The 18202-nt window shown below is 40.9% G+C and overlaps 1 protein-coding gene across 2 annotated transcripts; it reads left to right on the plus strand.

The window, feature by feature from the left end:
* Positions 1-18167, plus strand: snx9b (sorting nexin 9b). 2 transcript variants are annotated; one of them, XM_073492364.1, is made up of 19 exons: positions 264-364; positions 3479-3565; positions 4879-4953; positions 5987-6118; positions 8009-8086; positions 9380-9539; positions 12102-12240; positions 12336-12420; positions 12726-12851; positions 13110-13227; positions 13339-13469; positions 13844-13947; positions 14179-14282; positions 14435-14512; positions 14711-14787; positions 15596-15685; positions 16361-16475; positions 16568-16659; positions 16794-18160. In XM_073492364.1, exons 1-19 carry the CDS (start codon positions 353-355, stop codon positions 16839-16841), a joined length of 1851 nt encoding a protein of 616 aa, XP_073348465.1. In that variant the 5' UTR covers positions 264-352; the 3' UTR covers positions 16842-18160. The 2 variants fall into 2 exon arrangements, with proteins under 2 accessions (XP_073348464.1, XP_073348465.1); XM_073492363.1 differs by lacking the exon at positions 8009-8086 and having other exon boundaries at positions 1-364; positions 16794-18167.
* Positions 18168-18202: the final 35 nt, after the last annotated feature.

Genomic DNA, 18202 nt, shown 5'->3' on the forward strand with positions numbered 1-18202 from the left:
ATATCGGACCGAGGCTATACCTTTCCGGTTTCTTTCCGCGGCGCAGGTCACTCCCTCCCTCCGCGCTGTCAGCAGCTCTCTGCGCGGTTCAAAAACTTGCAGTCGCACTGAAGCCGCTCTGTTCCCCCCCCCTCCAGCGTCTCTCTCCTCCCAGGGTTGTTTTTAGTTTTTAAAGTGTCAAACTGTTTCTTTTTAAGTTCATGTGTTGAAAGTGTGCGGGCTCTACACCGGGAGGAGTCAGCGTGTTTTTCTTTTTAGTTGGAAAGCAGCGGGGGGAAATGTCCAGCTGAGGATTTGGAAATCCTGAAAACCGCAGGGCCTGTTTTTGTAATGATTGATCAATGCTTCGACAATGGCGGTAAAGGTAAGTCACGCAACTTTTTCTACGCTGTTTTAACGCCAGCCTGCGTGTTTTACTTCCACTAGTTCCCCCTGACAGCTGCTGTTTTGATGAATTATGCTAGTTGTGGACTTGTTACAGTTTCTCGCATTGGGTTTACAGTGAGCACTTCGCTCGATAAGCGACACATTAGAGAGTCAGGGACATTTTAAAAACTCTGCCTCGGACGCGTGTAATGGAGGCTAACGACACGTTTGTGTGCGGCAAATGTGACACGAATGTTTTTGCTGTACATGGAAAATGTGTCTCATTAAGAAAGTGTCTTGTGACATTTTACTACCTTTCCAGTGCGGGTCATCGCTACCTCCGTGGAATGCTGGGAAATGTAGTCTTTGGCGCGTGTGTGGCTTTTTTTGTTCATTCAGTACAGTGTGTGTGTGTGTGAGTCAGTAAGGGTGTGTACTCTTCAATAATACAGTTAGTTTTAGTATTAGCAGTACAATAATGTGAGTTACTGACAGCCTATGAGTATTACTATTATTATTGTGTTGTTTTTATTACACATTCCTACCCCCTTCATGTTTTATGACATGTTAAGTCTTGCCAATGCTTGTAATACCAATTTTTTTAGGGACTGATCAATGTATCTGATGGTTGATATTGTTAGCCCATCACAGATATATCAGCATCGGCGTACAGCTATGTTTAGTTCATTTATTTGAGATGTACTATTGGTGCTGCAGCAGTCAACCATGCACAAGCTCCAGATGCACTGCACTAGCAAAATGCTAATTTACAAAACATGTCCACAGGAGGCTTTCTGTTGTCTGAGCTATATGTTGCCCAGACATGATCAATTCTTTTTTTTTTAAAAAGATTATAATGTAGAGAAAGATGCTCCGGATAATGTGTGATTTTGAAAATTCCCATTGGTGTCATTTTAGACAACACAGTTTGTCGTTAAACTGTAAAAACGTGTTTGGTAAGCACATTTGAAGGATTATTGCAAAAAAAATGTGTGATTATTTTACACCCCAATATGGGTATCTGTCATCAGCCCCAAAAATTAAGTGTCATTCACCTTTTTTAACCAATTTATGTCTGACATGGTTTTTCCAAAACAGAAAAAAGAACCTGTTCAAAAATTCACTAAATGACCTCTTCACTTCTTCTCAGTTTTGAAAAATACAGAATTACTGAGTATGCAAATATATATATTTATATATATTTGGCCTTTGTATGGCTTTAATTGATAGGACAGCTTCGGAGAGATGACAGGAAACAGGATGAGGCGACATGCAGCAAAGGGCCAAGGCCAGACACGAACCCCGGGTCACTGCAGTGAGGGCAAAGCCTCTGCACATGGGATGCCCGCTCTACCAACTGAGCTAATGGGCATGTGTATGCAAATATTATTTACTAAAGGAGTTTTATTGCTTCACACAAAATGTCTCCTACTTCACAGATATCTTTATTCTCAGTGTGTGTAGTGAGGTTTTATGTTTCCATGTCACAGTTTTAAGTTTAAGTGGTGTATTGGAGCAAAGATGTCTTCCAAACAAGTTGTAATGTCACTAAATCATGCTTGTTGGTAAGGTGTGCACGGAGATCCCCCCTCCAGCAGACGAATGTGAGAACAACTTTCTAGTGTCAAATGGTCAAAGGTAAAAACATTAGTGTACAGTAACAATATTGAAGTCCCACCCCTTCCGGTGTGCACCATGGGACCTATTTCAAATGTTTGTTTTCACAGAAGTCAATGGCCATGGGTGACACATAAGATGGTTGCCAATTTTCAAGATAGTGAATCACCATTTAGTTTTGTGTAAAACTGCTCAGTCAGCTAATTCGTCTCACCCGATGTACATCAACAACACCAACGTGTCCATCACCTTGGCACAGAAAAAGTATTTGAAAAATTGAAAATCACAACAAGTCTGGCCATATTGACGGCTACAGTTGTGCAGTTGAAGAGAGTTGGTCAGTGTTGTGAGCTAGCCAATATAAGGGTACTTTTCACGTTTGATTAGCTTTATGACAAATTGTGACTTTCTTTAGGTGAAACTATCTTTTGAATTGACTAACATCGTATGTGTAATTCAATTCAAATGGGATCACAAAACTGTAAGTCTCGCCATTCACCACCGTATCTATTCTTTCTGAAATAATGTCCCATGGTGGTCCAACTGAAGGGGTCTGACTTCACCTCTCTGTAAGTAAAAGACCTTGTGATGGAGGGGGATTTTACATTTAAAAAAACAACTCAGCAAATCAGACCATGCTATTCAGCTAGGAAGGGTTGGATCATCATTGGCCCAAGCAGACTTCAAGACAGAAGCAAAGTGTATTCGCTCCATAAAAATAATAACTGAGCCTGCAGAGCGGAGGCTGTGCTCTGAAACATTCATGAGTTCCTGTTTAGAAACATCAGCAAGCTTCCTTGACTCCTGGGAGGGGGCAGGCAAACACTAAAATAGATCTCTGTTCAGGGAAGTGCAAATAGCCTTGCATTCCACCTCATAGGTAAATGAAGAAGTTAGTTGGATAGTCGAGCGCTCTTTGGCTCTTACGTTTTGGATAACAAGTGGTAACAATCCATGTGACTTTAGATAGACAAATTTATGAAAACCAGCCATGAAGTGACCTGTGTGGGAAAGGTGAAGTCATATTTAGGATTGTTTTCACTTTGTTACCTCTCACTGTTGCATGTATTTGTGTGTGTGTGTGTGTGTGTGTGTGTGTGTGTGTGTGTGTGTGTGTGTGTGTGTGTGTGTGTGTGTGTGTGTGTGTGTGTGTGTGTGTGTGTGTGTGTGTGTGTGTGTGTGCCTCTGGGGCCGAGGGGGAAGGCCGATTAGTAGATGTGGGTCAGAATAAATGCAGGCTCCTGTATTAAACTGACCCAGGTAACGTGTTGGTTTTGGGCTTTGTTTTTGGTTGATACTGGTGCTTAGTAAGTCAGCAAAATATACCCAGAGGAACTAGTTGGGCCTGTTTCCCTGCGCCCTGATTTCACTCCACAACAATACAAATACTGATCGTGCTATTGGATGTGTTGCTGCATGTACTTGCGCATACATGTGGAACTATATGTTCATGTGCGGGCTTCATAACAGTGTTTTTTTTTCTGATCGTGTACAGGCACAAGTGTTATATGACTTCTCTGCTGAGCCTGGAAACAACGAGTTGACAGTGAAAGAAGGCGAGACGGTCACCATCACCAATCAGGTAAATTTGTACCAGAACTCCTCCTCCTCTACCTTCCTTCTATCCCAATTAGGGCTTCACTTGAGGATTATTTTCATTATTGATTAATCTACACATTATTTTCAGGATTAATCGATTTAATTGTAAAGTCTATAAAGTGACATTTTCATATTGCTTATTTTGTCCATAACAGTCCAAAACCCAAAAATGTTCATTTACCATCATAAATGACGAGCAAATCCTAGTTCTTAAGAAGCTGGAACCAGCAAATGTTTGACTTTATTGCTTGAAAAATAAGAGAAATTATTAATCTATTTATTAAAATAGTGATCAATTTATCGACTTATCTTTGCTCTAATCTCTATCCGCCGTCTGCACAGTGCAGGTGGTGGATGCAGGATTTGGTTTTGGTTTTGTGTGCGTCATTAAAAATGTATATTTGGATTGTTTGCATAATCTGGTTAACAAGTAGTCTGCTAGACTGACATTGTGGACGAGGAAAAAAGACAAACGGAAATGCCCATGTGACTGTTGAAGTCCTATAAGCACGCATGATCTCAGGTTGTCTATAAACGATGAGTGTCACAAACACGTAAGGAGGAAGGAAGGACTAAAGGGAAAAAAGAGAGGGAGCAAACATGATGTCATTACAGCCAGTTGCCAACAGTTCAAAGGTCATTCACTGTGTGCTGACCTACATAGTTTTCTAATCAAAGTCGGTGTTAAGCCAATCGGGACCCACTGTATAAGTAAAACAGAATCTTTATTCTTCACTAAACAAACTGACTGTGGAGGAATTTGTCCTGGGAGCTTTCAGTGTGTTTACAGATACTTGGGTAACCTGGTTGTTGTCAGCCTTTTGCTCTAACCTGAGTCCTTTAATGACATGTAATTGAGAAAGCTGTTTTCCTTAATTGTGATAACAAATGAGGACAAACACGGTAACAATAACACAAGCTACTACATTTTTCAGTTTAGTTGAGACTTTTATTGTCCCTCAAGAGGATTTTTATCTCCAGAAGTGGGTAAAAAACAAACACACCATACGAGAGGACGGCTTACAACCAAAAGAAAACAAAAATGTCTCCTGGATGAAAATCCCCCCCAAAATTTAGGCAGCAGCATCATTCAAAAATAATGCAGAAACAAGTAGAGAAATCTGAAAATCGACCAGCTGTATGTAAATGTACATTTTAGAGTAAACTGCAATGCACTTAAACACATTCTCAGACATCCTCATAATGTGTCTTTCTTGTGCATGTGACGCAGACACCTACTCTCTGAAGTCAGGTGATTTATGCTTACATGTTGTTTTGGGTCTCGCTCTGTTTCAGCATATTGGAGGCGGCTGGATCGAAGCACAGAACTCCAGAGGGGAGGTTGGATTGGTGCCAGAAGACTACATCGAGGTAAGATCGACAGTCACTGAGTTTAAGTTGGTGATTACATCTCATATCCCACCTATTATTTGAAGTTTAACTCCAGAAAATTTAGCCGCAAAACCATCTGCTATCAAGCTTCGAGGTCACGATGCACAGCATGTACTATCTATATCAAAGTGCAGCCAAATATTTAACATTTCACCCTCTCAGTGGCCCTGTCTTCTTTTATTGTCATTGTTTACAAGAGTATGTTTCTGCAGTGACTGCAGACTGTGGTGCTCTGAATGTCTCTTGCCTCAAACTAAAATCACAACAGGATGTGCCTCCTTCAGGGTTGTGCTGATTAGGGTGTTTGTGTGTGTGTGTGTGTGTGTGTGTTCAGTTTGATCCAGCAAATCCAGCAACTGTGACTTCATCGTGAGGATGTGATTCACTCTGAAGACATTCAGAAAGAAACACAGAGAGTTGGATTAAAAGTAAAGTCTGTGAAGTCTGTTTAACAGTTTAGCTTCACTCTAAACAGCATCCAACAATGAAGTGTCTGTGTACAACAGAGACGTTGATATTCTCCATCTGCCTTACTTAGCAAACAAGCTCGTGTGGATGTGTGTGTTTGTTTGACCTTAAGTTACCTTCCCAGCTGCCCCCAGACTGTTTTGATTCTGTTTCCAAATCATAAAGACCCACTGATGACGATTGCACTCTTAGCTTATGTAATTTCTCATGAAAAACACCAGGACACGGCCTGTTTCTCATGCAGCTACTTTCTATTTCAGTGCCGCCCACTGGTAAAAATAAGATCTGCAAAAGCAGGCCAGCAGAATTAAGTGTGGCATCTTCATATTGGCAGATTTAAATGTGCAAATTTGTGTGCTATCACACAGGGAAAGTTGCAAACCCACTTCGAGAAGCCAGGGAATACCAAGGAAACACGATCACATTACAACAGAAGAATGTATCTTTAAAAGTCATTAAATCTCACTGGAATATCTGGATGTGTTCTCCTAATGGAACTGTTCTCCGTCTGTCTCGCTCTTTGTCTTTTATCTTTTTATTTTAGTTTGGTCAGCAGTTTCCATCGTTCCCAGCAGCTGGAGGCGCAGCACCTACTCCAAGTGTAGGAAATGTTGCATCTGCAGACCTGTCCATCTTTGATGCCTATGCTCCCCACTCAGCACCTGCACAAAACCAGGTAATGCACTCACCTAATGAAGGTCTGGGTATGTTAAGTTCTATTGAAGAGTAACCTTGGTATTAATTGTGCAAAAGCGCTGCAACTGGCACCTGGAAATGAGTTGCAATGCAATGCACCATCAAGGTACATCCTCTGAAAGTGCTTGTTTTTGCCACTGACAAACTCCGATTGTTATTATAAGTGTCTGACAACATCATGGAAACTTTTCGACTCATTCTGAAGTCTTGTGAGAGTTGAATTGTTGAAGAAAAACACGTGAGTGAGAATTTGAGATAGAAGTGTTTGTTTGTTTGAGTACAGAAAGCATCAACAGGTCATGTTTGTGCTTTTCAGACTACTTTGTTGGATCGGGACTCGCTTAAGCTTTGACTAGTTGTGCTACATACGGCTGCTAACACTCCTGTCCATACACTGCGCCTTGCAGACCATCGGTTTTGACAGTGACCATTTTGACCAGGATGACTACTGCTAGCTAAAAAAGAGACAGCGAAGGTACAGCAAAACATTACATTTCTCCATAGGGATCATTTCCATAATGTTATCAGTCACTTGGAGTAACAATCTGAGCCCGTCAGTTGCGCAATCGTCCTGAAGGATTACATTGTAGCCCGTTTCATGTCTGCAGCTGCAGTGCTCTTGCTCAATAAAAGACCGATTTCAAATATTCTTGTCTACAATAACATGGGAAAATAGGGTCCAGGTTAAAAAATATACTGAATTTAATCTTTAAAGGTCTCATATTATAAAAAATGAGATTATGGAAATTTTTTCAGATTATAAAGCAGAATTAGCTGCTATATTAACGCTGTGAAAGTAGCAAAACAGTCAGTCCACAGAGAAATGTACAAAGCCCATATTCAGAAACTGTGTGTTCAAACAAGCCATCAGGACAAGAGGTTGTGAGGTCACCGCCCTCAGCCTCAGCCCGGCCGTGGTTTCAAATCACAGGCAGAGTTGAGGCGGAAAGACAGTGGGTGGTGCCTGCTCAGTCCTGTGAGAGCTGGCCAATCAGAGCTCACTGGGCCTTAAAGAGACAGGCACTAAAATGGAGCATTCAGACAGAGGGTGAACAGAGTTGCTGCAGCAATGGACAGTATAATCAAAATAATAAAAAACTATTTAACGTGAACATTTTGTAGTAGGCATCCAAAATAAAAGTATGAATATGAAAATGAGCATAATATGGGACCTCTATGAGTTCATACAGGTATCAAATCAAATGCCTTATTAATGCCTATTTACTGACCTTTAGTCAGAGTATTCAAATAATATGCAGCCATAACTTCTTTAAATCCAGCTGCCCAGACCATTCCTGGGGAAGTAAGTATAAATACCTACAATAGTGCCATGCACAGAGCACCTGCCATGTTCCCATTCCCCTACTCAAAATGTGTTTGTGTTGGGGTGATGTTAAACAGAGAGCCAAAAAGCAGAAGTGAGCGTTCACAGAGTTTTAGTGACGTTCATACAGCGTTTGCAGATCCCACAGATGCAGAAGTGAGAGCAGCTGCTGTGGGAGATTCACAGCGGTCATGTCATTTATAACTGACAGAGGTTTTAGCTCGAGTAAGTATGAATCAAGAGGAAATAAGTGCAGTGAAATCTTTTGTCGTTGGCAGGCAGGAAGTTCTGTGAATGTGAGCGTACTGCTGGATCAGTAGAAATTTGGGCACAGTAAGTGGTTGAGTCAAAGCAGGAAATTAGTCAGCCTCTGTATCTCTTTTCACATACTCACACACACACACACACACACACACACACACACACACACACACACACACACACAAGCAAGCACAGCTACATCCAGCATTAATTTAACCCATCCCCTGCTGTGTAAACCCTCACTGCTGGCGCTTTGTGATGATGTCACCTTCTTTTCCCCTCAAGGTGGATGCTGGGGGCTTAAGTCCCCAGCCGGACACCCCCGACACCCCAGTTACCCCCTACCTTTCATCCCCCGATGAGGTAACCGCCACTTGGGGGTGGATGAGGCCGGTGGCATGAAACCAGGCCCTCCACCCTCACCCATTCCCTGCCCCAAGCCCGCTCCTTTTTGATTGGTCTGCTATGGCAAAATCCCCCTCCTGCTCTTACTGCCTGCAGACAGCATGATCTCACCTTCTCTGTTCACTTCACACTGTAGTACACACACACACACGCCAATCGACACCCACGCCCTTTATCACGATTGTGAATCAGCACCAAAGTGAAACTTTAAAAACTTAAAGATCAGAGTCAATGATCTGAGTATCTCACATATAATTGACCAATCACACTGACGAATCATCAGAACAAAACCCAAGCATTGACTCCAGGAGATGATCATAATTTAATTTATAATCTTCAGTTTTTTTGTTTTTTTTTCAGTCACTGTTGTATAAAATGTTGCTTGTATATGTACAATGAAAGGGCTGGAAAATTATGTTTTACCTCACTGCGCTGCTGTGTTCATTGTGTCAATTAGGAGTGCATGATATTTATCAGCCCGATAATGGGAAACCTATATTATTATATATTAATCAGATAATGGAATTATAGCCATGAATAGAGATGATAGAAGAAGAGGACACACTCATTAAATCTTAGCCTTTCTTACCCTCAGGAGTGAATAAACTACAGGTTGTGGACTTTTTTAGAATACAAAAATGGGAAATAAACGGTATCGGCTTAAAACACAAATGATATCGTTCATCCCTTGTCTCAGTGTCATTGCAGCAAGTCTTTGTGATACCACCAGTTCATTTACTGTACTTTTCTGCATGTCCATGTGCATTATGTGGTGTATTAAGTGACCATTCACAAGGTCAGGTTAGCATTAAGCTAACAGCAGCCTACAAAAGACACACATACACTGTATTGCATGGTAATCTAAACAGTATGTCTGCTTGGCAAGCATGGCATGCAGTTGCATTTTCGGTTTACAAGTGCTGTAAATAAAATGGTCTGAATGAGCTTTAAGGATGGTAATGTTTGTTTGTAAGCATGTGCTTTTCTTTAAATATGCAGTTTTGTATTATTTGGATATTAGCGGTCACTGCATGTGTTAAGCAGCATTTCCAAACTACACTGTCGTCACAGTCAAGTTGGGTCGTCTTAACTTAACAGATTCCCTGTTCAAGGCCGGGACTGCATCATGTGTTTGAAAGAGCATGTTGTTTTAAGACTCCTGTCAGCGTCTCATTAAACACTCTCCTCTCCCTCCCTGTCCTCTCTCTGCTTCTTTCGTCCCTCAAATTTTCTCTCTCTTGTCTCTTCCAGGCGAGTAACGGTAATGATCCGTGGTCGGTGTGGAACGCGGACCCCTCGGGGGGCTCCAACAACAACTGGGCGTCCAATCCAGAGGGCACCCAGACTGGGAAGACTGCTGCTGACCCCTGGTCCGCATCCCAGGGCCACCCGCAGGCTTACCAGGGCCCAGGTAAGGAAAAGCTTTGGTTGATGGTTGATTATTACAAAATATGTGCCGGTATAATAAAATGATAAAATGATCATGTGCTATGCTTAAAATATAAGTTTCATTCTTGTGATTGAACTGGCTGTGATTCAAAACCTCAGAGTATCACAATAGGAAATGAAGACAATGCTGCATGTGTGTGACTCTAAAGTGCTTCTGCTTTCAAGTTATTATATTTATTCGCTATTTAATGTTTAATAGGATTATTGAAGTTTATTTGAATCGCAGATTTCTGAAGTAACAGAAGATGTCTTAATGTGATTGCAAGCACGGGAAGGCCAGACACTGTTTTTAGCTCTTGGTGTCATTATGTTGAGCTGAACTGTTTGCAGGTGGTTTACTTTTCAAACTAAACTATAATTTTATAACTGAACTATAATTGTGAGGACTTGATAGAGTATATGGCTGCAGTGGATGGGGTTGTGCTGGAAAGCAAAGAATGAGCTCTGGAAGTGCGAGCATAATACATGAAATGATTGACACAGTTGGATCGTGTGGCTTGTAAATGGTGTTGTGCATTTATAACGGCACACTCTGGTTTAAGAACAACTTTCTGTTAGGATGCTTGTTTTGGATTCTTGTGAAGTTGCTGCATCCCACAATCTGTGTTTTCAGTACACATTGTGTATAAACAGTTGAGCTTTTTCACCACAATCCAGTTCTCCAGACGTGTGAAAGGGTCTAAGAAGAGTAAGATTATCTGCTACAACTCTGATTCGTGTCTTGTTAGTAAGACAGATGATGATTTTAGTTCATAAGCATTTAAAAATGTGCCTAATGTCTAATGAGGGACTTTTAAGTCCCAGATGTGGCTCTCCGCAGTCTGTGTCTGGCCACTCCCTCCACACAGATGCTCCAGCATGTGGACCGGACAATCAAGTCATGATTCTGTTTTTTTCCAGACTGTGGAAAAGTTCGCCTCACGCATGACTCAGACGGACAAATTATTACTTGACCTGTTTTTGAAATTCTCCAGTTGTTATTGTAGAAACAGAACAGGGGGAATAAATGACAAGGAGAGGAATTAACAGACTTTTCCTTTCTTTCTCTCTTGCCAAAGACATCTACCCGTATCCCTACCTTATTGATTACACAGGTATCCCGTGCATCGCTTGATTTTTGTGTGTGGACTGACAATAAGTGCTTATAAAGAGATGTTCCAGCACTTAAGTTTCAGGAAATGATTTACATTCTTCAAAGCATGTGTGTGAGGCATTGAGTTTGTAGCTCGGTATTAACACTAAATTGAGACTTTTTTTGGTGATGTCTGATTGTATTGTACATGCAATGTCAATGTGGAATCGTCGATCTATGAGACTTTTGTTGTGGTTGTATGTTTTTAATGATGAGGTTCATATTGAGATTGAGTTCTCTCTCACGGCATGTCTGCTCTTGAAAAGACAGAGAGCAGTAACTAAAGACAGGATGAAGGGAGGAAATGGGATTAAAAATTTTGAGTCTTTATTACAAAATAGATACATTTTAGATTTAATGCCCCTTTAGAGAGATTCTTTTAAACTCTACCTGTCTACAAAGTTACTTGTTTGTTTATCCATCATGGTTGGATTTAGCTTCTACATCATTTTACACGGGATAACAAACTGAATCAATACGATGTTGGATCATGTCAGATCATCAAAATCTATTTAGTTCAGTTACAGGAAGCAGTAGAAAAAGAGAAGTATAATTTAGCTCTAGCAAAGACCAGCCGTGTCTGTCTCACCAGCTAACTTTGCAAACTCTACCTGCTGTTTTCTCTGAAATCTGAAATGTCAGAAAATCTGAATCTCTTAATTCACTTTTGACCAAATACTGTATGTAGTTATTGCATTTTTGGTTTGTGGGCCAGTTCAAATGCAGATTGATGCATGATTTCCTAACTTGCCCGTGTGTGTCTGTGTCTGTGTGTAATTGCTTGAGGCCAAATTCAGAGATCTGCCTGGCACCAGTGTCTTAATCACACTCTCAGTCGTATTACCTCACAGCCTATGGACTGTATCAGTAGGCCTTCAGATCTCATTTTGAGATTGCACAGCTGTTGGGGAAAATCAAGATATATAAAACATTCATTATTTTAGGTAGCGTTTATGGATGAAAATTGAGTTGTTGTTTTTCTTTAATCAGAACCAGCTTTAAATAGTTTGCTATCAAGCTAGTGCAACTAGAAAAATCTTTTTAGTATGATGTTTAGAACTGCAGAGTAAGCCTGAGCACAGTATTTTCCTTCTTATGAAATAAGAAACCCTAAATTAAGAAACAGACATTTTACAGTCATATTGAAATATTCCTCTGTTATTATCTACTTTAGATAATATTAGTCGAACTCACACTGCAGCATGTAGTCGTCTCTTCCTAGAATACATCAATTATCAAAAGAATTAAGAATCAGCAGCTGAATGCTCACAGTCCTACAGTTTGCTTCTCGTATATTCACACGTTGCACAGAAGGCTGTTGAAGAACAGACCGTGTTCTTTCTGTGCCTGTGATTTAAGAAAACAAACCTGTGCACATGTATCTGCCCTCAGGAGCAGAGGATGATGAGTGGGACGATGAGTGGGACGACATGAAGTCAACTGGAGGTTACGCCGAGTCAGAATCCGGAGAAAGTGGAGCAATGCAGAGAGGAGGGGCTCATGCATCTTCAATGAAAATATCCCTCAACAAGTAAGACATCACAAAGTCCTCTGACTGTGGATTAGTTAAAGAGAGTGATCAGGACTGTCTCTTTATAATCTTTTTTTTTTTTTTTCTTTGAGCAGGTTTCCTGGGTTCTCCAAGTCTGGTCCAGAGCTCTACCTCCTATGCAAGCAGCTCGCTAAAGGCAAAGAGAAGCTACCAATCTATGTAGGTCATCTCTAAATATGCATGCAAATTGTTATGTCAGTGGTCCTGCTGCAGTGATTTATCCTACCTGACTGAACTAAATACAATATAACACAAGAAAGTAAAAATGCATCATGAGCACATTTACAGGTAGATGCAGTATTAATTGTTGGTCATATAGATTATTGCAGTAGCAGATGTGAAACTATCCATTGTATTTTGAGTACAGCTCGTAGAAAGTTCCTATTTTTTGGAGGTATGAACTTATGTTTGCTTGTCATACAATTCTGAGTAGCAGGTTTCTAAACCTCTTGTTTTCTGCTCAGATGGGAGAAGTTGGTCCGGTGTGGTCTTATCCAGAAAGTCAGCTAGACTGCGTGGTGGCCGATCCCAAGAAAGGCTCAAAGATGTACGGCCTCAAGAGCTACATCGAGTACCAAATCACCCCCAACGTAAGTGTCCGGGAGCACTGTCAATATTTTTAATTTGGGATTGAACGAGTCTAGAGCAACTTCAAGTACACCTAAAATTATGTTCTATATAATGTGGGATCGTGTCTGTATATTGTGCATGTGTCTGTTAAACAAAACAAATTGTTCTCTATGATAATAGTGTATAATATGAATCAAATATGGTTAAAATAAAGTTCAAATGTTTGTCCCCAGTTAATATGATTTACAGTGTCTATAACTTCATGTTATCGTTTGCAGACCACAAACCGACCAGTCAATCACAGATACAAGCACTTTGATTGGCTGTACGAGAGGCTGCTGGACAAGTTCGGCTCAGCCATCCCCATCCCCTCTTTACCAGACAAGCAGGTGACAGGTAAGCGTCTGACTTTGTGACAAACAGTTCTAAGACACTAAGCATATTAAACATATACTGATGGGGAAATTAAACTAAAGTCCTCTCTTTATATCTTTTCGTCTATTCCAGGGCGATTTGAGGAAGAATTTATTAAGATGCGTATGGAGCGGTTGCAGGGCTGGATGACCAGGATGTGCAGGCACCCGATTGTTTCCTGCAGCGAAGTATTCCAGACTTTCCTCACCTACAAGGATGAGAAGGTGCGCTGCTCTTCCTCCACTTCTTCTTCCTTCAGATTGATCACAGACTGACCTGTCTTTAAGATTGTACAACCCTGATTCCAAAAAAAGTCGGGTCAATGTGTAAAACATAAATAAAAACAGAATGCAATCATTTACAAATGAACTGTTTACACATATTAGTTTATTAAGTGTTCCCGAGCTCATGTAATAAAATCCTTTAGACACTCAACAACTAAGCCTTTCAAGGACGCCCCTTTCATAACCAGTCAAGATACTATCGTCTGTTTCCAGTTAACCTGTTTACCCGCTGTAGAAGAAGCTGCATATAGTTAAGATGATTTGTAATGACTTAATCTTAATAATTGCTTAATTAAAGTGATACATTGACACAGGACTGGAAGACGGGGAAGAGAAAAGCAGAGAAGGACGAGACGGTGGGAGTGATGATCTTCTCCACGATAGAGCCTGAAGGGCCGGACCTGGATCCTGTCGAAGTGTAAGTTTAATCAAACTTTATGCAAACATTTACAAAGGACACACATCCAACCCGATAAACACCAGGTGCTGGACAGAAATGTTACTTGGAGGCAATAAATGCTTATTGAAGGATTATCTCATGTGTGAACCACTTTATTCTAAATTACTACAAACAGAAAAACGTGTCTCAAAAAGCATCAGTCGTGTTGCTGACTGTACATTCACCTGCCTATGGTTTGTTGTATGACAGGGAACAGAAGTGCGAGCAGTTCAGCAGGTTTACCAAATCCATGGATGACGGCGTAAAGGAAATCCTCACTGTGGGCAACGAGCACTGGAAGAGATGCACAGGCCGTACGTACACAATGTTTTACCACACACAGGCCACACCCTCACTTCGAGGTGTAATGACTGTTTATATCAAAGAATGGTTCTTTATGTTGAGTATTTTGTCAACACGAGAAACATTCATTCACACAGCGTGTCTCTCGTCTCTCCCTTCACAGCTTTGCCGAAAGAGTACCAGAGAATCGGCAAAGCCTTCCAAAACCTCTCCTCCGTCTTCACCAGCAGTGGATACCAAGGTACAGCTACGAGTAGAAATATGACATCAAATGCTATTTAAATAACTTCATAAGATTACTGTAATCAAAGCTTGTAGTCATCATAACGGAATCACTATGCTGACGTTTATTATTTCGAAATCTGTTTCGAAACAACTTGGTACACAGATACTAGTACTGAAACAGTGATGACATAATTGAATCCATTTCCCGCTGTAGGCGAGTCAACTCTGACCGATGCCATGACAGCAGCAGGCAAGACGTATGAGGAGATAGCTCAGCTGGTGGCAGAGCAGGTAGGTACTCGACTGTTGTAACACGCTTTAATATCCCTGTCTTCATGCAGAGGTGTTTGCTGCGCTGCACTTCTGTTTTTTTTTCTAGGGCTGTGACTTTATTTTAGAGTGTTGTTCATCGACCACATCGTGTGTTCACTCTCTCAATAATCACAACATCTCTAAGTGTCTGTGATCATTTCCTGCTTGCAGTCAGTGTTTACATCCTACTTGTGGTGTTTTAATGACCCCTTTAAACTCCGGCGTCCTGACCATGACGTCTGTATCTGTAGAGGAAGAAGCCACAGGAAAACCTCTCATGTTTCCTGCATCTTGTTTTGACCTACTATTTGACTGATCATTCTGTGTAGCCTCATCAGTATGCATTAATAAAAATCAAACTTTGATGCCCCTGCAGCTTCCAGAGGGAGGATTCGCCTGGTAAGCTTAAGCTGCTCCAGACAGTGTCTCTCAGTGATCCTGTAGAATTGCTGCCTTTAGTGAGCAGTGTGATATTAACCTGTGGAGGGAGGCTGCAAACAGCTTGCCCCTGATGAATTAGAGGTTAAGGGGAAAAATAGGTTTTGTATTGTGTGTATATAGCCAGATGTAGTGCAGGTTAACGACACTATTATAAACTTGAATCTTCCAGTTCGGCTGTTGTGTTAAAATTAAACTTTGAGAAGTTACTCCTGTGACGTAACGTTTTCTTGTATTTTCGTATCACTTTCAGATCACTGTGCTGTTTCCTGTTTTGGATTAACTGTAACTTTGTTCCATTTTTAGGTTAAATTAATCTTTTTTGTGTCTGTGTTTGCTCCCTTTACAGCCCAGGAAAGACCTCCACTTCCTCATGGAGACCAACAATGAATACAAGGGTCTTCTGGGGTGCTTCCCGGACACCATCGGAGTCCATAAGGTACAACAGGAAATAGTTACGCAATAGTTTACTAGAAAATACATTTGATGGGATGTCTCATTTGAATACTCAGAAGGGCAGTTTCTTTTTTTTTATCTTATACATTATCTTGCTAATGTGTAACACCTTTAGACCCCTCACCCCATACTGCTTTAACACCACCAACTCTAAAACACATCTTTCTCCGTGCATGCATATATACGTTTTTAAAAGGCTGTGACGATTAATATATTGTTTGACCCCTTGAACTCTGATATTAGAAGCTCATGTTACAGCTAGTGATGCTACAGTGACTTCCTGTTTACATAGCTGATCGCTTTTGATCGGACAGCGCTCCATAGTGGGCCTGTCACAGTAACAATTTTTTTTCGGGTGATATACTGTCCCAGAAATAGTTCCGATAAACAGTATTATTGTCATTTTCAGACTAATTTATGCCATAATAATGATGATATATTAGCATAATAATGCCAGTACACCTTTGTTGTGTTTTTTGAACATAAAGCATGTAAACCTATTCTCGTAGAAACCCAGCATGAAATGTATGAACCTGAAAATGTGATTAATATTTCTCCTTTTAAATATCACGTTTTCCTTTACCTTATCCGGATGCAGATGAGTCAAATGGTCTTTTGTCTTCATACAATGTAACTGAGGACTCCTGTGTTGTTGCAGGCAGGCATAGACAAGGTGAAGGAGGCCGACAAGCTGGTGGCCACCAGTAAAATTACCCCTCAGGACAAAGTCACCATGGCTAAACGAGTCAGCACGATGTCTTACGCATTACAAGGTAACACACTCGCTCAGAAGCATGTAAGTGGTGGAGTTTATTGCAACGTGATATCCGTCTCACATGGTTCCCTCCCCCTATGTCTCCCTCAGCTGAGATGAACCACTTCCATAGCAATCGTATCTATGACTACAACAGGGTCATGCAGTTGTACCTGGAGGAGCAAGTCAAGTTTTACGAGACGGTAAAGACGTTTTTATGGACCATCTCTCACAGTAAACTGGAGTCTGTACTTTTTGTTGCCTTATTACCTAAACCATCACATGACCACCCTCTGCTTTGTTGTTCATGCAAGTTTTTCTTCTTCCTCACTGACAGATTGCTGAGAAGCTGAAACAAGCACACAGTCAGTTCACTACGATGTGAAAGAAGCACCGGCCTTCGATCTCGCACTACAAGACGAGAAAACCAGCTCGACATCCAAAATATTCCCGCTTACACTGCAGTCTTTTCCCTCCCTTTAATTTAAATTTCACTTCTCTATCTCTATCTTGCTCTTACCTCATCTCTTCCTTTACTGCTCATGCCAACAGCTCCAGTTCATGGTGTTACTTTCAAAGTCTGTTTAATGTGCAGCTGATGAAAAGGCTTTGACACCCGTGTGGTTTTGTTTTTTAGGGCCAGCAATGATAGCAGAACAAAACGCACTATTTACACACACCCTTTCCTCTGTTCAAGGTCCGCAGCTTGTGAGACAGGAAGTTGACATCACCAACTCACAGGTTGTGTTCATGAATTGCTAAATTGCATGAGTCAAAAACTAGAAATGCTGATTTTAAAGCAATACTCTGCAGTTTTTGATTCATTTTTCCATGTTAAAAATAGTTATGGAAGGGGTTTACATGTGTTGCAAACCTGCTGTCTGCACACCGAAAACCAAAGCCATCCTCTCTGTGGGTAGCGGACAGTTGGGGATTGATTTCTAACCAGAGCTTTACATTTGGTCTATTTAAATTACGGATTAGAGCCGTAAACATGTGCGAGAGCCCCAACATCTTTAGTTGAGCATTTCTTTATGAATCCAATCTTGAATCTTGGAAGAGTTGGCAAAGGCAGAGTGTGTGTCCTCTGTATGTCCACTGCTGGCAGTCCCTCACCCCCTTTTCATCCTGCACTTCCTCAAAAGCTAACAGGAAGCTCCACCTCCTTCCTGTCATGCTCACGTGCCTTTGCCCCTTTGAGGAAAAAAAGAAATGGTTGCCCTAAGTTACCCCCCTGCCTGCGTACCATGACACGGCAGTTTACATTTGCAGAGAAAAGAAGTAAGTGGGATAATTAATAGTCAAGTTGGGGTGAATTTTTTTTAAAGCGTTGCTGAAGGAATACCTCCCTGCAGGTGGTGCCAAACACGAACACTTTCTCCCACTTCTACTGAAGAATATTTGTCCTTGCGGTGTTTTATATGAAGGTGTAAGAATCTGTACTATTGAGAAGAGTTTGTGATGGAGTGTCACGTACGCAGTTTTGCTTTTCACCGCCCAGTTTTCAATCAGTCTCTAATCTTTTTCACTCTTTGTTTTCTTATCACTTGATACATGAAAAATATACATATATAAATATATATTCTATCAGACCTATCAGGTGCTTCTTGTCATTGAGATACTATTTTATGTATAGAAGTATTTGCAATACAGTGTAACTCAAAGAGAAGCAGAAATTATGTTTGATTTATTAAACAATGATTTGTACTCAGTGGGGCTATTTGTTTCTTTGTGTGTGTGTTTGAA

Source organism: Pagrus major, chromosome 22 (assembly GCF_040436345.1).
Source record: "Pagrus major chromosome 22, Pma_NU_1.0".
NCBI lineage: Eukaryota > Metazoa > Chordata > Actinopteri > Spariformes > Sparidae > Pagrus > Pagrus major.

Coding starts and splice junctions, on each gene's coding strand:
- snx9b (XM_073492364.1), top strand. Junction 8,087..9,379: donor ACCTTTCATCCCCCGATGAG/GTAACCGCCACT, acceptor TGTCTCTTCCAG/GCGAGTAACGGTAATGATCC. Junction 14,283..14,434: donor CTGGAAGAGATGCACAGGCC/GTACGTACACAA, acceptor CTCCCTTCACAG/CTTTGCCGAAAGAGTACCAG.